The sequence below is a fragment of the Acinonyx jubatus genome, chromosome A2, assembly GCF_027475565.1.
Source record: "Acinonyx jubatus isolate Ajub_Pintada_27869175 chromosome A2, VMU_Ajub_asm_v1.0, whole genome shotgun sequence".
Classification (NCBI taxonomy): domain Eukaryota; kingdom Metazoa; phylum Chordata; class Mammalia; order Carnivora; family Felidae; genus Acinonyx; species Acinonyx jubatus.
Window position 1 is genome coordinate 45,534,935 of NC_069383.1, and position 22,601 is coordinate 45,557,535.

A 22,601-nucleotide genomic window follows, 5' to 3' on the forward strand; every position below is an offset into this window, starting at 1 on the left:
ACAACACTGACACTTTCACCCACCAGTGCCTGCACAACACGTTGGAAGAAGTGCGGGAGTGGCTGGGCGCAACATGTTCCGGCCCTGTTGGCCCCTCATACTTCAGGGGGTGCTTCCGGTGTGGGAGAGAAGAGACCTCACTGCTGGAGTTAATCAGATGCCAGCCACTGTGGCTTGTCCACAGAATCCTGTCCAAGTGGCTGCTCATTTCATGTGGGTCAGAGGGCTTATATTTATATTTATGTTTATGGTGCTGTTAAGGCATAATTGGGCCCTTATCATTTCAGGACAGATGTTGCACCCTGAGCTACGGAGCCAACTCCTCTTCCGTACTTTAAGTGTAGCCTCTCACAGTGTATTCAGATGCTTTAAACATTTAAATTCTCCCTGTTGGCAGGCATTGCAAACAGCAGTGGCAGCTACTACCTCATCTCAAAAGAAGCACTCTCTTGTAATCAATTACACTCATTACGTTTGAAAATCCAATTCCTGACAGCACACAGTCTAAAGAGGTACTTCAGAATAATTTGTTTGCAGTTATCTGGCTTCCTTAAGTTACCTTCTGAAACTAATGACCTGGGGGAGCGTTAGTTTCTTTTCCAGGAGAAAACTGGCCCTTTAAGAATGACAGATAAATAAAAGCGGATAATTACAAAATATTAGGTACGCTGATGGAGATATGGCTAAGCTATTTTGGAAGCATAAAGGGACGTTTCCCTAAACCTGCTTATTTGGGTATTTGGGAAGGCATCCTGTAGCCAGGACTTCAAGGATGCTTGAGGTTGAGTCCTGAAGGAGGTGCTATATTTAAAAATGGGGAACAAGGAGGGAGTGGACACAGGCACAAAGCCTGGATTATGTATGTTTTGTGGGAGAATAGTTTGAATATCAAAGCAAATTTCAGTTAGTGGGGAAATGGAGAATTGAATCCCTATTTGCACTGTGCTCTTTGGCAGATTCATGTAGATTTCTTGAGAAAATTACCTTCTGGGGATGATAATACACATCACAGAGCTGATGCAAAGAACAGAAATAATATATGAAAAGCACTGAGAACAGAGCCTGTGTGTGGTTAGTGCCTGATAACTCATAGCTGTTACTTTAAAAAATTGGAAAAGAAAGTTAGAGGTTTGAATGCAGAGTTATGAAGATGGTGGTAAAAATACTAACCTACATCTAATACTTTATTACATTTTCAGCCTCCCGGTAATGCTGTTGACTAGTTCACTGGTGTTAAGAAATTCAGTTTGCATCTCTTTTCCCTCTGGTGATTAGTTTGTACCAGATTATCCCAGGCTGTTTTGCCTATTCTTTTCTATCAGAAAACTTGATTTCAAGAAAGCCTGACCTGTATGGAGCATTTGAACCTATGTTGTTATTAAATGGATTAGAACGGGATCTAAAGTCTTGGTTTTACTGACCAACCTGATTTACAAAGCGAGCTAGACCAGAACCCATAGTTGTTCGAAAAGATTAAACCAATATTTCTTAACAGCTCTCAGGGCTGAAAATTATTGTTCCCAAACAAAGATGTGTAGCTATAACAATTTGCAAGTCTGATCGATATTGATCAATTAAAAAAATTTTTTAATGTTTGTTTTTGAGAGAGAGAGAGAGAGAGAGAAAGACAGAGGGCAAGTGGGGGAGGGCAGAGAGAGAGGGAGACACAGAATCTGAAGTAGACTCCAGGCTCTGAGCTGTCAGCACAGAGCCTGACGCAGGGCTTGAACTCACAAACCATGAGATCCTGACCTCAGCTGAAGTCAATGCTTAACCGACTGAGCCACCCAGGCTCAATATTGATCAATTTTTGTTTAGTATTTAATACTTTTTAAACATTTTTTCTGGTGTAAGAATAATTTGTGTTTAGGTTACAGTGCTGACATATAAGTAAGATATATAAAGAAGAAAATAAAAATCACTCCAAACCTCTCCAGCCAGACATAGCTATTAGTGAAATTCTGATGTATTCTTTTTTCTTTTCTTTTTCTTCTCTTTTCTTTTTTTTAATATGAAATTTATTGTCAAATTGGTTTCCATACAACACCCAGTGTTCATCCCAACAGGTGCCCTCCTCAGTGCCCATCACCCCCCCTCTTCCCTCCCCCCCCCCCCCCATCAACCCTCAGTTTATTCTCAGTTTTAAGAGTCTCTTATTGTTTGGCTCTCTCCCTCTCTAACTTTTTTTTCCTTCCCCTCTCCCATGGTCTTCTTTTAAGTTTCTCAGGATCCACATAAGAGTGAAAACATATGGTATCTGTCTTTCTCTGTAGGACTTATTTCACTTAGCATAACACTCTCCAGTTCCATCCACGTTGCTACAAAAGGCCAGATTTCATTCTTTCTCATTGCCAAGTAGTATTCCATTGTATGTATAAACCACAACTTCTTTATCCATTCATCAGTTGATGGACATTTAGGTTCTTTCCATAATTTGGCTATTGTTGAAAGTGCTACTATAAACATTGGGGTACAAGTGCCCCTATGCATCAGCATTCCTGTATCCCTTGGGTAAATTCCTAGCCGTGCTATTGCTGGTTTATTTTTATTTTTTAATGCTTATTCTTATTTTTGAGAGAGAGAGAGAGAGGGAGAGCGAGTGAGTGCAAGCAGGGCAGAGAGAGCAAGACACAGAATCAGAAGTAGGCTCCAGGTTCTGAGCTGTCAGCACAGAGCCCTCTACGTGGGGCTTGATCTCATGAACCGTGAAATCATGACCTGGGCTGAAGTCAGACCCTCAACCAACTGAACCATCCAGGTGCCCCCGATGTAATTCTTTTTAATTTTATTTATCATGCATATATATAAGTAAAAATTTTCCCCATACATTGCGATCATAGTATAATATTCTCCTGTATTTCATTTAACTATTTCATTTTTAAACATTTTTTAAGTTTATTTATTTATTTTGGGAGAGACAGAGATAGTGTGAGGGGGGAGGGGGAGAAAGAGAGGGAGAGAGAAAATCCCAAGCAGACTCTGTGCTACCAGTGCAGAGCCTGACGTGGGGCTCAAATTCATGCAACTGCGAGATCATGGCCTAAGCCAAAACCAAGAGCCGGATGCTTACCTCGCTGAGCTACCCAGGTGCCCCTCATTTTACTATTTCTATTTTGAGCACTTTATCTTCATACTAGTATTGTTGGAAAATATGATTTAAATGTCTGCATTGTATGTGATACCGTAGTTTAATCATTCCTCCATTTCTGCACATTTTGGTTTCCAATTCTTCATTATTGCATATCACAGTGTTAAAAACATACAAGTTCAAAAGTCTTTGAGCCTACGTATGATTATTTATCTAGGATAAATTTCTAGGTGTGAAATTTCCTCTGTCAAAGTAGATGAAAAACTGTAAGGCTCTTGATATATATTATCAAATTTCTCTCTGGCAATTTTTTTCAACTAATATTATCTCCCAATAGAAGTGGGAAATATTTCCCTATATCCCCCTTCATTTTTCCATTAAAATGTTTATATTTTTACTGTTGATTCATATTAACTCTTTATATGTTAAGGATGGTAATTCATCACTTGACAAAATATCTTGCAACTTCTGCCCTGCACTAGTTTGTCCTATGCCTTTTAATTTTATGTTCTTTTTTTCCCTAAGTATAGTCACGATCTCTCAACATATAACATTACTACAATATTTTCAGTAGGACTATATTTCCTGTGCTCTAGCTTTTATCTCCATGACTTATTTATTTGTAACTGGAAGTTTGTATCTTTTAATCCCCTTTATCTATTTAATCCATCTCCCTACCCCTCAGCTAACTTTATAAATGGTCTTTTAAAATATATCCTATTTTTATTTTACTAGAGATTTCCTTTACATTTTTATTGACCTATGTGTATCAATGTAAATATGAAATGGTATGGCTGAGCTTGGGTGGCTCACTCTGTTAAAGCATCCAACTTCGGCTCAGGTCATGATCTCACGGTTCGTGGGTTCGAGCTCCTCATCGGAATCTGTGCTGACAGCTCAGAGCCTGGAGCCTGCTTTAGATTCTGGGTCTCCCTCTTTCTCTGCCCCTCCCCTGCTTGCACTCTTGTCTCTCTCTCTCTCTCAGAAATTAATAAAACATTTTAAAAAATTAAATTAAGAATTTGTATATAATGACACTCCTTTGCAAATGCTGATTTACGGAATTTTTATTTATTTCCTACATAATCACTGTTTTTGTTGAAATACTATGAGATTTTTAATCTAGGTGATTATAAGTAGATTATTATTTTATAATTAACTTAACCTTTAATATTATTTGTAATATTTGCATCAAGTTTTATATGTATTAAACAATTATTTCCATTGAACACTAAGATTTACTAGTTTTATTGCACATCATTAATATATTTCCTTATTCTTAAGTTTCTAATATTAGTTAAATTTTTCTATCAGTTGAAGCACTTTTTGGCTTCAGTTTTTAAAAGGTGAAAGATTTATGCAATCTGAAGAGAAACCAGAGCATTTGGCTTCAGTTTTTAGAAAGATCCTGTGTGAACATCTTCTGGGTCCTTAGATAGCTGGAGATATTTTTCTGTTGTTTTTGTGTACAACTAAGAGTTAACTATTCAAAATTCATATAGTATTTTGGTTGTTTTTCAGTTTCCTTTTCTCTCTCTCTCTGTGGGTAGTTTAAGAAGGCAATTCAGAAAATTTTACCAAGGGATAACTAGTGCAATACCATTTTTAACCAAGAGACTACAAACCATTATTCAGAAAGGGAGATGAAATGAAATCAATGTAGTTCTTCCAGAATGCATAGCATGCAGCGTGGGATAGGACCAGCTCTAAGGAGGAGCAAGATTTGTGGCTCATGAGGGCCCTGCTCTGCTTTGCTCTACCTTTACTCATTAGCTGCTGGTTTGGGCCATTTTCATAATGAGTCAAATCACCACAGATATCCTGAAATGGGAAGCATAAGGAAATGCAATTGAACTATGGCATTTGCTTCCTACTAGTCTAGAAGCCTACGAGTGCCATGGATGCTAAATCTAAGACCTGACAAGTTAAATCTATATATATTATCGTTGGAACCTTATAGCACAAATTAATTGTGCGCTAGTCTACTTTTTCTCTGTGTAGGAAAGGTTTATGTATCTTGTATGTCTGAAAATATATGAGAATCTGTTTACAGTGGCACAAACATACCTTCTGCTGATTTTTTTTCTTAGTTATATGTTTGCTTGTTTTTGTCTACTTATTTTGAGTAGTATCACTAGGTGCTGATAGCTGATCACACTCATTTCAGTTATTTCACAGAATCATGAAGAGATGGGAGTAGAGTAGTGAAGTGGAAAAACATGGCAAAGCCACGTGCTGGAACACAGTTGCCACAGGGACAGGAGTCATATAGTAGGGCAGGCTGCCTGGGATCTGATTGTAATGTCATAAGAGCTGCCATTCACTAATTCAAACATTAATTGACCGCTGTCAGCTGTAGTTGAGCAAAAATGGATTTGTTTCTGAAATGTACCTTCTCCCAGTTTTTATTTTTCCTTGCTAGATTTCCATAGAAAATTGTTCTGACTCAGTTGTCAACTAAATTTTTCTTGCTCACATATTTTATGCTCTTCTGTAGCAAATCAGAATTTAACACCTTCAGTTTTTATCAGTTGCTTTTGACTTGTGGATATTTTGAATGTTGAAAGTTTGCCACAGATTCAGTGGGGATTCTGTGAGGGGACCATAAATTATTTAACCTGCTACCTGAATGTGAGTGAATTCCCCTCCCCCTCACTTTTCCTCTCTATATAGTAAGTACAGTCATCTTTTTTACTCACCTGTATTTAGTGGTTAAGGAAACCAACATTTGTCAAATGGCTAACTCTTTCAAGATAGGACTTTAGAGTTTGTATGCTTTCTGTATTTTACACAGGTCTAGATTACAGATGGAATATGTACAAGTCAGGTTTATTGGCAGATTGGGCAAATCATACACATTGTGTGCATTTTCACTTAGTTAACGAATACTCCATGAGCGTATTCTATGTGCCAGGCGCTGGGAATTCAGTGATGGCGATGACATTTGACTTCTGTCTCTCGGGCACTTTGCGAGGGTGAGAGGAAGTCTGGGCGAACATTCCAGGGGGCCTCCTGTGATCCTGTAGTCCACTGAGAATGCCATTTCACTATTTTCTGCAGGGGCATCTTCTTACTCTTTAGTTGTACTTTTCTGTAGAAGTCAGAAGAGATATCATACTCTATATGTGCATAATTAAGTTATTTTGTAAAGAAATCTTTCCTCGCCTTTTCATTGTAAAGTATAAATGCATCCTCTTGGGAAGTAGAATGTCAGGAAATAGTGAATGGCAAACATTTAAAATTTAAATGAGTGCTCATCAATCCTGATTGCATGTTAGAATCATCTGGAGAGCATTTAAAATATCCTATTCTTGCCCCTCTCCCTCCAGAATACGATTTAATTTGTCTGGGGTGACACCAAGGCATTGAGTTGGATAGGTGGATAGATGAATCAATGAAAAGAGTAATAAAAACTTCATAATATATTAAGGAGGACATTGAAGCCAGGCAAATCTAGGGGTGGGAGAAGCCTAATGAAGCCAGAGATCATCGACATCCACAAAATACAATACAGTTCAATGACATGTGAACCTGGATCAGATTTGGGCTTTGTGCTCTTAACCAGGTAAAACAGGGGAAACAACCACTCTGGTGGTCACTCTGGTGACCATTAGATTAAAAACAAACTTGTCGTCTGTGAAAGCTAGCTTTTTCAGGACCAACACTAACCAAGGGAAATCAAGAGGACCCCTGATAATAATGAGGTGTAGGATATTTTTAACATATCTAGATTTAAAAAATGAAATAATGTTTTCTATAATGGATGGCACAATCTGGAAAGCCTTTTTAGTCAGTTGAATGCTAAACGGGCTGAGCCTCTACCCTAAGGGATGATTGGTCTCTGTTAGGTGTGTGTCACTTTCTGCAACCAAGTGCCACTTTATTGCCTCCAAGGCCCCCGCATGATCTCAATTCTGCATGTCCTTGGCCATTTGACCACATCATCTGTCACTAACCTCTTCTAAACTTGTGTTAGCCATACTGACTAACTCAATATCCCTTGAACATTCTACACTCATTCCTACCTCATGGCCTTGACATTTTTAAATTCCTCTATCTTATATGCCATTTCCCCTAATTATTGCACAGCCAGCAATTCATGACAAAGAATCTGGTCAAATAGCACTTTCTTTACCTCCTGATGTAATGCCACCTCCCTCCTTTATGTTTATTGTGTTCCATCATATTATTTTGCTTAACCACTTTTGTAAAACCCTTTCACCACCTGAAATTATCTTAGTGACTTGTTTACTTAATTATGATCTTTTCTATTTCATAATTCTTACGTGCTGCTACATTCCCAGCACCTAAAATGGTGCTTGACACTGTAGCTATTCAATAAACTATCAGTTGAATGAGCCAATCTATCTTTTCATGAATACTTGACCATATGTAATTATGCCATGTTTTTGATGAAACACAGAACCAGATCCTTTCATAGTAAGCAGAATTGGAAATACAGCTGACATCCTGTCACTAAAGGGGAAGATACAGACCAGGATACCTGGCCAAACGAAAGGCCACCTCTAATCTTGTGGACAGTTTGAAGACCTGTGTTTTGTAAGGCCTAATTATCCTCTTCCTACTTAAAAAATTTTTTTTAAATGTTTATTTATTTTTGAGAGAGACAGAGACAGAATGCGAGTAGGTTAGGGGTAGAGAGAGAGGGAGAGACACAGAATCCAAAGCAGGCTCCAGGCTCTGAGCTGTCAGCACAGAGCCTGGTGTGGGGCTTGAACTCACGAGCTGTGAGATCATAACCTGAGCCTAAGTCGGACGCTCAACCGACTGAGCCACCGAGGCGCCCCATCCTCATCCTACTTTTAAATTCACAGTGACCTGAAACTGTACTGTTCTAGTGGCAATTATTTTTCCTGTCTTTCTGTTTTGTAATCAGTTATTTATGTTTAAACTCCAGATCCTAAACAGATCTACATGAAACTCCAATTTTTACAGTGGCACAGGAGAGTTTTGTAATGTACCTGAGCCTTGACTTCACTTCCATAAAATATGGTTTTAGTAATAATAGCTACTGCTTAAAGGTATTTTGAGAATGTAAGGAAGTATTCCTTGAAAAGCACTTAGCATAATACCTGGCATAGAGGACACACTCAAGAGAAGTCACTGACGATAATATTGAAAATGCCAATTATAATCTTGATTTATTAATTATCATTATCCTTATTATTATTATTTTCTCCCTGCCCTCCCTTATAATCCACTGATTTCACAAATGACATCACCATGAACCAATTTTATTGGTTTCCTGAATATACACACTAATCTGATGTGAATTAACCAAAAATATACCCCAAACACTAAGTGCAAAGGCTTGGTTTTGTTCAAAGAGGCAATTTCCCTAATAGTGTGACCTCTTTTTATCTTTTCTGTGCCTTTCCTAACTTGCCCTGGGTACAGAGGAGAAGGCCAAGAAGGAAGCAGAGGAAAAAGCTCGCCTGGCCGCGGAGGAGAAGCAAAAGGAAATGGAAGCCAAAAGCCAGGCTGAAGAAGGCGCGGCTGGCAAAGCTGAGAAAAAGACATCTGGAGAAGCTAAGAATCAAGTCAATGGAACTCGCACAAACAAAAGCGACAACCCTCGTGGGAAAAATTCCAAAGCTGAGAAGTCCTCAGGAGAAAAACAACAGAATGGTGAGTACAGTTTCACCGGTGAAAGGCTCTTTTCGGGGTGCTGATGACGTGATGAATGGAAACTGGCCAACAACCACACCCGTGAGGGCGGCTCTCAGGACAGGGCTTCTGTGGTCTTCCAGCTGCTGCTGATCACACCTCACTGGGCTGTGGACCCCATTAGGATCCCATCAAAAGCAGCCAGAGCCTTGCTTGAGCCATTCTTTCTGGGGAGATTTATACCTTCCAGGCCTTTCCCAGCTGTTCTGGAGACTCTGGCCAGTGCCTGCCTATCCACTGGGGAAATACCTGTTAACAATCCCAGCACGTTCCTGAGGGCTTATTGCCCAGATGGGTGGACTGGAAAATCAGTCTTCCATATGTACTATCCCTTTAGTAGGCAGGGCTGGGGCCCTGGTCTATCTAGGGTCTGTTCCTATAGTATGTGTCTGGCCATCTGTAGGTGAATAAGTATATACATTAGGGTGACCACCTTGCCCGGGACTGAGGGGCTTCCTGCATGCAGAGCTTTAGGTTTAAAATTTTTTTTAATGTTTATTTTTGAGAGAGAGAGAGAGAGAGTGAGCATGAATCAGGGAGGGGCAGAGAGAGGGAGACACAGAATCCAAAGCAGGCTCCAGGCTCTGAGCTGTCAGCACAGAGCCTGACGTGGGGCTCAAACTCATGAACCACGAGATCATGACCTGAGCTGAAGTCAGATGCTCAACAGACTGGGCCACCCAGGTGCCCCAGAACTTTAGGTTTTAAGACCAGAAAAGTACCAGGATGATCTGGATGATGATTTCTTAATATTTAAGGCAACAGATATTTATTGGTTAATAACTATGTGCGAAGCACTGTGGTTGGCACTGAGAATTTAGAAATGGAAAAGCCATAGGAAGTCCCCAATCTCATAGGGGTATGAACATCCTCAGAAGTGATTCCGAGCTAGTAACAGTAGTAGCATGGCTGATAAAATGCCCAAGGATCATGTCAAAAAAGAGACATTAGCTTTGTTGCATCTGGGGATTGTGGAATGGAGAAATGTCACAGAAAACTTCAGGAGGTGGTGATGCCTGAGCTTTGCTTTAAATGCTGAAGTTTGCTGGTCAGATGGGAGACTGGGACTTCTTAGACAGAGGGAGCAAGATGAGCTAAGGCACAAGGGCATGGAGTTGGTTACCTTCTTCAGGGAAGAGCAGGAAGTTCAGAGTCTCTGGAGCTGTCAAATGCCAGGTTGTGGCAAGGTAGTTTTGCAGTCAGACAGACCTGGATTCAAGTTACAGCTGTGCCTCTCACTTCTAAGTGGCCATGGCCAGGTTACTTAACCTTCTCCTGTCTCTGTAAAATGTGTGTAATAATATCTGCTCACAGCAAGGACCACTTGTGAGCTTCCAGTAATGATAATGATAGCAAAAAACAATTACAGCAATAGAACAAACTAGGATTTATTGACTATACACCAGATGCTGTTTTTTTTTTTAATGTTTATTTATTTTTGAGAGAGAGAAAGAGAGAGACAGAGAGTATGCATGTGCACGAGCAGGGGAGGTGCAGAGAAAGAAGAGACATAGAATCTGAAGCAGGCTCCAGGCTCTGAGCTGTCAGCACAGAACCCAACACGGGGCTCGAACCCACAAACCACGGAATTATGACCTGAGCCAAAGTCAGACACTTAACCGACTAAGCCACCCAGGTGTGCCTACATCAGATGCTGTGTTAAGTCCTCTCTTTATGTATGTATTCTCTTACCTGCTTCATAGGGCCATACTATAGCTATTATGTATGCTACATAGCCTGAGTAAATGAGAAATATATAGAAGGTGCTTAGCAAGACACTCTCCAGTTATTTTTATAATGAACATATATAACATGTAGAATCAGAAAACAGTATTTTAATACATATGATAATGATGATAGCTCATATCATGTTTCAAGAATTTTACATAAATTCCCTCAGGTAACCTCATGACCACCATAGGAGGTAGAGAAGGCCTTTATCCACTTGTCCAGACCCTCAGCAGCCTGGTTCTAGAGACTGCTCATAGCTCGTTTGTTTTGTATTCAGGTGCATCATGGTCCAGAAAATATGTTCAACTTTATAAGAATTTATGATATACCTGTTGGAGTTTTAGAGGGCAGTGCGAAAGACCCCATCTCATCCACTCCTGAGGTCAGAACCAACTAAGAGAGAGATACCAGAATCAAAAAGTCCATGATCAAAATATTAGCTCTGCTGCAACTAGAATTGAATTGGAAAATGTGATCTTGGTCTGCTGAGCACATGGGCTACGTCACACATCTGCCCTGAGCTGAGCTTAGCCAACCAGACACTGGCAGAGCAGGCGGGACTAGGACCACCACCCCTGCCTCCCGCCACCACCCCAGCATCCTAGCACCCCAGCAGGCTGCTTCTGGAGTGGCTGAAAAGGTGTATGTTTTGTGGAAAACACATCTCTAAGGGAGTTGGGAACCAGAGAAATGGGTGGCTGGGCTGAGCTTTGCATTCTCAAACTCCTCCTTCTAGATGAGTCTCTCCTTCCCAAAGGGCTCCTGAGAGAGGCAAGATGTATTTCTTCCCTATTTGTTTGTCTTTTAGGAAAGTGGGTAAAAAAATGGCTTTCCCTTAATAAACATAGTCATTGTAATATCTCTAACATTTAATGAATGCTTAACATCTGCCAGACATTGTACATGAGATTTTATCTACATTTAAAAATGCTAACAACTCTGGAGGTACATACCTCGTTCCCATTTTACAGATGAGGAAACTGAAACTCAGAGAGGTTAAATCACTTTCTTAAGGTCAAGAAACCACTAAGTAGAGATTTCAGGTCAAATTCAGGTCCGAGTCCAAATTTTATATTTCATAATCAGCATGTCCCTACTATTTGCAAGTTTTGGCACTACTGGGGAGAACAGGAAATCAGAAAAATATTGAGGCTCAGTGGAGGTCCACAAGAAGCTTATGATCTGTTTATTCCCGGGATTGGCACACTTTTTCTGTAAAAGACCAGATAGTGAATAGTGTAGGCCTTGGGAGCTATGCAGTCCCTGTTACACCTGCTTAACACTCCTGTTTTAGTGCAAGCAGCTACAGCTAACATATAAACAAATCGGCATGGCCATATTCCAATAAAACTTTATTTATGAAAATTCAAGTTTCAATCCTATACAATTTTCAAACATCATTAAATATTCTTCCCTTTTTTCAACCATTTAATAATGTAAAAACTATTCTTAGTTTGTGAGCATGTAAGACCAGGTACTGGGGCCATGTTTGGCCCATGGGCCATAGTTTACCAATCCCGGGTCTGGTCAGGGAGAGAAACCAATGAACATAAACATGCCAGTCATAGAAATGGTTATGAATTTTATGAAATGGGTACAAACAAATACCCAGAGAGGGCAAAGATGGCAGTAATTTATTTTGAAGACTGTAAGAGGGAGAGCCTGAAAGGAACAAACAGGAGCCCAAGTTTTCAGCTAGGCTGGGTTGGTTTCACAACTGTGTTTATTTCCCAAAGTAATCAACAGTCTACCATTTCCCTTTAAAATTAAGTATTAAATAAGAGATGGGAAAATAAGTCAATTTTGAGCAATAATAAGAAAGGCTAATGATGGTTTGAGACTGTGTTACAGGAGCCTAATTAAAATGATTTATAACTGCGCAGAAAGGCTCTTTTGTTTCCCCTGTTTATTGAATAACAGCTCACATCAGCCATTACTCCATATACAACCCATGGGAAATTACCTAATGGGTTATGTTCAAGGAACATCATCAAACAAACATGTGTCACTTTCCCAGCGCCCTTCTTTGTGGTCACCCAAGATACTTCCAGGATAGAACTGAAGGATTTTGGTTAAGTGGGGTTCTGGAGGTGTGGTCCTTTTCAGCAACTATGAGATCCCCTAAGCTCTGGTCTCCATCAAGGTACTTTCTCTATCAGCCTCCCCAACCCTGACTGAGGAGAAGGCAGGCTGCCACAAGCTGCTGGCTAGAATCCAGCAAATTGAACCCCTGCTGCTGACTTCTGGAAGACATCCTGGTCTTTTGCTGCAGCTGTACCTAAATCTCCAGTCCAGGGAAACCCTGAAGGCATAAAGCATTGTGCATTAGGGGTGTGAAGGCTCATTTGGGAAAGGAAGATCATTTTTCTGCAGGGAATTCATTTGACCACAGGGCTTAAGATCCTTGAATCTATCTCTGGCATCCTTAAAACAGGAAGAAGCCAGTATTTGAACTGTTTCATGGAACCTCCAAAGGAATCCTCTCTTTGGCCATTAATGGTGGTAAAGGGTGGTGACCGTTTCCTTCACTTGAACTCCTCCTGCTTACACTGTGGCTAGAGTTGACCTTTTTCCTCAATCCCTTCAGCCAATTCATCCCATTCAGAATTAAGAGGAAACTTGGAGAATTTACTGACTCCCAACTTAATTTAGGATTTGTCGAATTTTATTGAAAATACATTGTTAATGTATCACAACCCAAAATGGTCTTGAGTTTTCCTTATGTAATCATTTCTTTATAAATCTGTAGACCAAAGGCATTTAGAAATGGCAACAGTGAACAGAAGCCCGAAATCAGAAAGTTACACTTCATAGGGAAGTTGCAAGATACAGTAGTTGAGAGCTTAGCCTCTAGAATCAGACCCATCTATGTATACTGTAGTAAATTACTTTATCCGTGCCTTAGGCTCCAGAGCCATAAAATGGAGATGACAATATGAGTTTCATGTCAATTCTTCACAAGTCGGTTTAAACAAAATCACTTTGTAGAAAGATCAATTGGCCATTTATGCAAAAACTATTAGTCGAATGGCTTAAACCAGATCCACGGTAGCCAACAGGAGCAGTTGTGCTGCCAGAAGGAGACACATATGCAAGGTTATGGGCATACACAGTGCACTGTGTTCAACAAAGCTGGGCCAACCAGTATATGACAGAGTGGCTGCAGGGAAGTTAGAAGAAAACTCAGACTTGGAAAACCTCTTCAATCATTTGATGAGTTTGTTATTCTGCAGATTGATCCTTTAGTGAATTAATCTTTGATGAATTTATCTACTTTCAATAGTAGTACCTTCATAATGGGGTTGTTACAAGAATTTAATGAAATGATGCATGCAAAGCATTTAGCACACTGCCTGGCACAAAGAAAGCAAAAAGAGATAGGACCCTGCTCACTTCTTCCTGGTTGTAATTATTCTTAGGGTCTTTTCCCTTCAATAGTACCAGTATTTTAGTTGTAATCTATTCTGGGTTTTATGCAGGCTACAACAGAAAGATGCCATCAGTAAGACTGTAAGAAAAAATTCCAAAACTTGAGAATAAGGCTGGGGGAAAGGGTGCCATGTCCTTTCAATGTCACACTGGCATACTGTTGAACACACATGCCCAGGGATTAATTATCTTAGACAGGGGTCAGCAGACTTTTTTTGTGTAGACCCAGCCAGTAACTATTCCTGGTTTTGCGTGTCTCTCTTGCAACCATACAGCTCCTACCACTATAGCATGAAAGCAGCTACAGACAATATATAAATGACTGTTTCCAAAAAAACCTTTCTTTCCAGATTGGCCCATGAGCTATCGTTTGATGACCCTGGCTGTGGGAGAACATGACTATGTCTAACTTTGTCATTTACTATTTGACTCAAGCCTAGGTGCTATGAAGTTATATGCTAACTTACAGATTTTTGACTGTTAGAGGAGATAACCCCCCGAAGGTTTTGATTTTATTGTACGACATAACCAGTTGTATTTCCAACACAACCGTCTTATTTTAACGGTTTTATAAAATGCCTATAAATACCCATTTCCTTAAATGCCCTTGAATACCATCCTCGCTGTCTCTCTGGTTCCTTCATAAATGAATTAAGTAAGTTTTTGACACGTGTTTATTGTACATTTGTTTGCGTAGTGTTTTTTAACATTTACGAATCATATTTCAACAAGCTCATTACTTAGAATACTATTTATAGCTCTGTTTTACAGTAACAATTGTCATTGAGTGAAGGGCTAGATGATTTATTCAATACCTTAAATACATTTGTCCTTATATTATGTCTATAAAGTAGTTATTATTATCCCCATTTTGCAGATGAGGAAACTGAAGCATATAGAAGTTAAATAGCTATTACCTGGTATAACTTACATTTGACTTAAGTTTTTCTTCACTCCACAGCCTAATAATAAAGCTGAACTGCCTTTCTTGGAAAATAAACATTCTTGGATTAAGCAAACATTGTTTAACAGGAGCTTTGTCTTAGTTTCTGTATTGTAATCTAATTTTCGAGGCCTAATATGTGGCTATAAAAGATATTTACATTCAGACATGTACCCCCTCGTGACTAAACTTATGCACTTCTTTTTCCTCTACTTACCTTGACAAGTTTAAGGATATTTATAACTTCCCTTTTAGCTATATACTGTTTGTCATGTTTATTACTTTCAGGTGACTTGAAAGATGGTAAAAATAAGACCGACAGGAAGGATCAATCCAATGTCGGAAATGATTCAAAGAAAACAGATGGTAAGAACATAATTTCCATTATACTTTTCCATAAAGTGTGCAATTTAATGCAATTTGTTAGAATTACACCTAAAATTGAAATCATGGTTGTTAATATATTCTTATATTATACCCTAAAAAAACCACTTCACTACATTTAACGAGTAGTCTATCCCTTTTTCGATAATTTACAGATGATTGTTTTATCTCTTCCTCCCCACCATTCTTTCTTCATCATAAATACATTCTCTGCTCTTGCTTTATCACTTGCCATTTTTTTCATTTTAACTTTAAAGTTGACTGTGGACTTGATGATTAGAATGGAATACAAGTCTTTGCGAAATGTGCAGCATAAATGGGAAATGTTCCATGTTTTCAGTTTTCATATTTTTTCTTTTAATGAGGAATTACTAGTTTCAGTAAAAACAGATACCTGTTCAGTGTTGTCACTATGTTGGGAAACCCTCCTATTGGAGAACATACAGAGTGTAGAAAGCAGTTTGGTCAGCGAGAATAAGTCTTAAAGGCAAGCTTTGGATGGCAATCTCAACCAAACAGATTAGAATGAAGCTATCTTGTGATATGCTCCATGGATGCTGCTCTTACTTTTCACAAAGAGCATTCTACTCTTTCCAAAACCTGAAAGTTCAGATTATATTATCCTTCAGACTTTGTATTGTCCTACTGAGAAAACTGTTCTTGCCTTATATAGAAATCTACTATTTCAGTTGTGACATGGGCTTATTCCTTGTGGCTCCTTCGTACATGTACATGGTTTTGTTAGAGTCTCAGACTCTCTTTGATTCACACTTGCCTGCACCGAATGCTACCTTGGTTCTAATGTCATTGAAGAACAAATACGGGTATTCAGACTGAGAAATAAGAAGAAATTTGAACACAACTCCTCACATATCTATTAAAAAGGAAGCAACCTCTAGCTTTTGTCTCTAAGTCACTGTGACAGGCTTTCTTTACTCGTATGTGTGAAATCAGTTCTCAAGTCTTTTCTTTTAAGTTCATTCAAATAATTCACTCCAGGTGTCTTATCACATAATACCTAGGGAGCACCCATGTACAGTTTTTCACCAGATTGTTTATGCAAATGGAAACCAGGTACCTAATAAAAATACCCTCCTTGAAGATTGTGACTAAGACATGAATTACACGGAGACAAAACAGAATTCAAAATGACTGTCTCTTAGTCAGACTCTGTTATGGGTAAAGTTTGTTGCCACATATCATTAAACCCAAGTCAAGGTAACACAAGCCAGAAAGTGTGCAGTGGAGGAGAATGGTGTTAGATATTAACCCAGCACCTGGACACCAGGCCCATCCTGCATCCAGTGAGTAGCCCATATGAACTCCTATAGTGTAAAACTGAAGAATAAACTAAGTCCCAAATCTTTCACATCAGGTCTTGTTGCATTTTTATATTGTGCTAAAATATCTGCTATGACGTTGTCATGCAGGCATTGTGAATTAAATTTTATTACCTGCAATAAGTCCTTCTATTTTACTTGTGTCCTTTATAACTGAATTGTCCCCAAGTATTTAAATAATTAAACAGCTTTTTTAAAAGGAGGGTATGGGGGGAGGCACCTGGGTGGCTCAGTCAGTTGAGCATCCAACTTCAGCTCAGGTCATGATCTCGTGGTCTGTGAGTTCGAGCCCTGCTTCGGGCTCTGTGCTGACAGCTCAGAGCCTGGAGCCTGCTTTGGATTCTGGGTCTCCCTCTTTATCTCTCCCCCACTCATGCTCTGTCTCTCCCTCTGTCAAAAATAAATAAACATTAAAAATTTTTTTTGAAAAAGGAGGGTATGGGAAGGAGTGAATAGACACTATGTTCTATTGAACAAATAAATGTAAAACTTGATTTTTTAATGGATGGAATTCTTGAGCCCATAGCCCTAATTCAGTGAATAGGGTAAAGTAAGTAAAGAAGAGACATTTTCTGGTATCTACCCCTTTTTCCCTCTATAACTCTTAACTTTCCACTGCTTCACATGGAGTCAGGTGTGTCCCTACACTAGCAAGTTTGTATACAAACTTGGACGTGAACAACTTTGTATTTTAATTTCATTGATGTGCTAGCATGACATCAGTCATTATCACTGCTTTGGTATCATAAGAACATAGGTCATTGGGTTTTAGTTACTTGTGCTATCTTAGCCAAAAATCTTTACCAGGACTAAAGCTCTTCTTGGTGGCATGAGTGGAAAAGAAATTGATTGGTCTCATTTATCTCTTCCTCTTTGCTCATCAAAACTCTCTACTTTAGATTTTTTTTAAATGATAGGTAGATCAGTGGGTACATTGACTTTTAAAAACTAGCATACATTTTGAACATTTCTTTTTAATAGATCCTATTACATTTGATGACCAGAGGGAGTCAATTTAACTATTTTTAATGCCCCTACCCCTCATATAACCCCTGGGAACTGGTGGTGACAGCTCTAATTGTTGAGAAGAAGTATCCAAGCACAATTCAGTGCCCAGTATGATCAAACCCACTGTGGTTTGAAGTTTCAACATTGTACGCATTCAGAAAGAAACCTGATGAAAACTGGACCACAGTTGGTTAATCCCATACGCTTTGAGCTGAGGCACACACAGAAGGAAGGGGTGTGTGCTGAAAGAGTAAATTACATCCTGGCACAGTGAACACATTGCAGTTGTACATTATCTCTGTCAGGCTGCTGAGGTACTATTTAGAATCCTGCAGCACTAATTTTCAAACTGACTTCAAAGAATGAATGTTCTTTGAAAATACCTTGTTTACCCTAAGGGAGAAATGTGCTAACATAAAAAGATCTGGGCCTCTGAGCCAAGATTCTCTCAGGGCCTAAACTTTACAGGGTCACTAGAAGAGTAGGATGTAAATGAATGAATGATTTTCAGTGTGTTTTTAGTCATGTTTGAAACAGCATAGCCTCTTGGGCCTGCCATAATTTTTTATAGTTGCCCAGAAATATGAACTTGCCCTTAACTTTGTCTGATTACATTAACAGAGATATAAGAGATAGCCACCATTTGTGTCTCTCAAAAGATTGATTATAATTGGGCCCTACAGGGTTATTCGCCAAATTCCAGAAAAGGAGTTCAGCAGGAATTTCTCCTTCACTGAATGTTCTAGAAATTGGAATGTTTAAAGGTGTTCATGAAATTTAAAAATCAATTGTGTAGAGTGAGAAGTGTGGACAAAGACTATCTATGGACCTCTGCTTCTGCCAAAGAGGACTAATAAGAATTAGATTTACCCTTTCACCTGAAATAATAATAATAATAATAATAATAATAATAAAAGACAACTTCTATGGAAGAATATGTTTTCAAGACACTGGACATCAAGAAATGAAGAACAGTGATCTCCAAGAAATAGGAAACAAATGAAATAAACCCTATGATTGTTCCAACTTACTCCTGAGAGGGTTTCCAGGCAGAATAAGGAGGGGGAACCCTGGCAGATGTGATGGATTCCTTGAATTGAAGAGTTGAATAAAGGATCCAGGGAGAGCCATGGTGGCTAAAGTTAACAAGATAAAGTACCAGAGAGGAGAGAGCTGTAGAGATATAGAGCTCCAGAGATCTAAACAGTATACATCAAGGTACTGATTGACCAATAAAGATAGGAAGGTACCTGAGAGCAGGAAAGAACCATTCAACTTAAGGATTAGAGGGAATGGTCCTGATGTTCATACTTCATATAATGCGGGAAAAGTGCCCATTCCCACTAGCCAGCCTTGAATATCTCATAATTTAAAGGGATTTGAGTAGAATACTCCTAATTGTCTTGTTTTATTAGTAGGGGAGTAATTAGCTGTAGGCTAAATGATGATTTGGTCTCACCTAACAAGCCTTGAAAATAAGACATAAAAGAATCAAAGTGTTTTCAAATTACTGCATCCCAGAGTAAAGTTTATGGATATATATAGGAATGTAAAAATATACAGTACCCAAAAGGTAAAATCCACAATGTCCAATATCCAATAAAAAATTATTAGACATGCAAAGAAGCAAGAAAATATGAGAGAGACAGAAACAATTGGAACCAACTCAGAACTGAAACAAGTTACAATAGCAGACAAGACCATTAAAGCTGTTCTTATAACTAAAGCCCATATGTATGGAAGTTGACTAGAGACATGGGAGATATAAAGAAGGCAAAATCAAACTTCTAGAGATGAACACTACAATGTATGATGTGGAAAACACACTGGATGGTATTGGCCAAATAACATTGGATGAGATTAGTAATAAATACAATGCATGAGATTAGACATTGCAGAAGAAAAGACTAGTGAAAAACTATCCAAAATGAGACAACAAAAAAATTGTAAAGAGCATCAGTGAATTGTAGGACATCTTCAACAGCCTAATATATGTGTAACTGGAGTCCCTAACATAAAGAATAGAGAAAGGAGGGAAGAAAAATATTTGGTGAAGTAATGGCCAAAATTTTGCCAAATGATGAAAACTATAAATCCACAGACTCAAGAAGCTTGGTAAAGCCCAAACACAAAAAAATATGAAGAAAATTACACCAAAACATGTCATAATCAAATTATTCAAAAGCAGTAATGAAGAGAAAATTAAAAAAAAAAATAGGTAGCGGAATAAAAAACTCATGTACAATTGAACAACGGTAAGAATAACTATAGATTTCTTATCAGAAACAATGCAAGTGAGAAGACAGTGGAGCAATGTCTTTAACATGCTGACAGAAAAAAAGAATTCAACTAAGAATTCTAAAACCAGCAAAAATACCTTTCATGTATAAAAGCTGAAAGAATGCACCAGTAGACCCACACTATAAGAAATGTTAATGAGAGGCAGTAGGATAACTATGTCAGTTACAAATATGAGCCTGAACAAAAGAATGAGGTACACAAAAAATGGTAACTAGACGGATAAATATACAAGATTTTTTCATATCATTTCAAGCTCTTAAAGATCGTTGACTATTTGAACAAAATAATCAAAATAATAATAACACCTTTGATATATAACATATACAAATGAAATGTATGACAACAATAGCATAAAAAGCTGGGAAGGGAGAAATGGAAGTATACTATTGTGAAGTTCTAATATACATGAAGTGATGTAATATCATTTGAAGGTAGATTGAGATAAATTAAAAGATATACTATAAACTGTAAAGCAATTAAAATAACAAAACAAAGACATATAGATAGTAAGCCAACAAAAGAGATAAAATGGAATCATAAAAATATTTAATCCAGGAGAAGGTAAAAAAAAAACTGTAAGAAGGGAACAAAGAACATATGAAATGAATAGAAAACAAATAGCAAGATCATAGACTTAAAACTAAGCTGATATCAGGTATGACATTAAATGTGAATGGCCTATGCACCCCAATAAAAAGGCAGAGATTTTCAGATTCTAAGACCCAATTATATTCTGTCTTTATATAAAAAAGACAAAATATCCCAAAGGTAAAACGATGGAAATTGGTATACCAAGCTAACACTAAAAAAAAAAAAAAAAAAAAAATTGAATGGCTGCATTAATATCTTACAAAACAGATTTTTAAAAAAAAATTTATTTAAAAAAATTTTAATGTTTATTTATTTTTGAGAGACAGAGACAGGGCATGAGTGGGGAAGGAGCAGAGAGACAGGGAGGCACAGAATCTGAAGCAGGCTCCGGGCTCTGAGCTGTCAGCACAGAGCCCGATGCGGGGCTTGAACTCCTGAACCGTGAGATCATGACCTGAGCTGAAGTCGGATGCTTAACTGACTGAGCCACCCAGGCACCCCCTAAAAAATTTGTTTTTAAGAGAGTGCAAGCAGGAGAGGGGCAGAGAGAGGGGAGCAGAAGATCTGAAGCAGGCTCTGCACTGATATGTTGACAGAAGCAAGCCCGATGTGGGGCTTGAACTCACAAACTGCAAGATCGTGACCTGGGCCGAAGTCGGACACTCAACCCACTGAGCCATCTGGGTGCCCCTGACAAAGTAGATTTCTTGCAAACATTATCATAAGAGATCAAGAAGTTCATTGCATGATAAAGTTGTCCATTTATCAGGAGGATATTATAATCCTTTATACTTATGCACTAAAATACATAAAATGAACTGCAAAAAAATTTTAATCTATAATTTTATTTAGAGACATTACTATTCCTCTCTCAATTATTGATAGAATAAATAGATATAGAATCAGCAAGGAAAGGGAGATTTGAGCAACACTACCAACAAACTTTACCTAATTGGCATCCATAGAACACCCAACAATAGAGAATACACATTCTTTTCAAGTGAACACAGAACATTTATCAATATAGACCAGATTGTGAGTTATAAAACAAGTCCGAATAAATTGAAAAGGATCCAAGTCATGCAAAGTATGTTTACAGGTCATAGTGAAATTAAATAGGTGTATTTATGTTATTTTATTATCTTTTTTAATATTTGTGGAATATGTAATGACATAATCTATTTTTTTTATATTGGTAATTTGTTTATTTTTCTCTTTTTTCCCAGACCAGTCTGGCTAGAGGATAAGTTTTACTAATTATTGTCACTAATATTCCCCATTGTTATTCTGTTTTTATTTCATTGATTTCTTATCTTTATTATTTTTTTCTTCTGCTTACTTATGGGTTGAGTTTGCCTTATTTTCTAGTTTCTTAAGGTGGAAATTAATGTCACTGATTTGAGATCTTTTTTTTATCTGTAACATAGGCATTAAGTGCTATAAATTTCTCTTCAGGTACCACTTTAGTAGTATGCCAAAAAGTTTTACGTGTTGCATTTGTATTCACATTTAGTTCTAAATACTTTATAATTTCCATTCTGATTTCTACATTTATTTAAGAGCTATTTAGATGTGTACTCTTTAGTTCCAAATACTGGGGGGTTTTCTAGAGATAGTGGAAATGTAAGTCCTCTCCAAATTGTTTACAGATTAATGCAATCCCAATTAAAGTCCTAGCAGGTTTTTGTTTGTTTGTTTGTTTGTTTGGTAGAAATTGACAAGCCAATTCTAAAATTTACATGGAAAATACAAAACAGCCAAAGTAGACAAAGCAACTTGGAAAAAGAAGGGAAACGTTGAAGGACTAAAAAGGTAGACCTTGTTTCAAGACTTACAATAAAGCTATAGTAATTAAGGTAGCATAGTATTAGCATCAAGATAGACAAATGCGTGAATAGAATAGACTAGAGAGTCCAGAAATAGATCCACATGTATATGGACAACTTATTATTTCTCCATGGAGAAAGGTAGTCATTAACAAATGGTGATGGAACAATTATATATTCATATGCAAAATAATTATTTCCTATATTTCACATCATATGCAAACATTAATTTAAAATAGATCATAAACCCAAATTTAAAATATAAAACTGTA

The 22,601-nt window shown here is 38.0% G+C and overlaps 1 protein-coding gene across 9 annotated transcripts in view; it reads left to right on the forward strand.

The window, feature by feature from the left end:
- The window catches only part of PDE1C (phosphodiesterase 1C), a 504,797-nt gene that overhangs the window by 438,087 nt on the left and 44,109 nt on the right, over nucleotides 1–22,601 (forward strand). For all 9 annotated transcript variants that reach the window (XR_008296744.1, XM_027075220.2, XM_027075221.2 and 6 more), the window contains 2 exons: nucleotides 8,507–8,737; nucleotides 15,168–15,245. Coding sequence is in view for 8 of the 9 variants with exons in the window: in XM_027075220.2 (XP_026931021.1) it covers nucleotides 8,507–8,737; nucleotides 15,168–15,245 (309 nt within the window). In the remaining variant the exon portion in view is untranslated. The remainder of the gene's footprint in view (nucleotides 1–8,506; nucleotides 8,738–15,167; nucleotides 15,246–22,601) is intronic.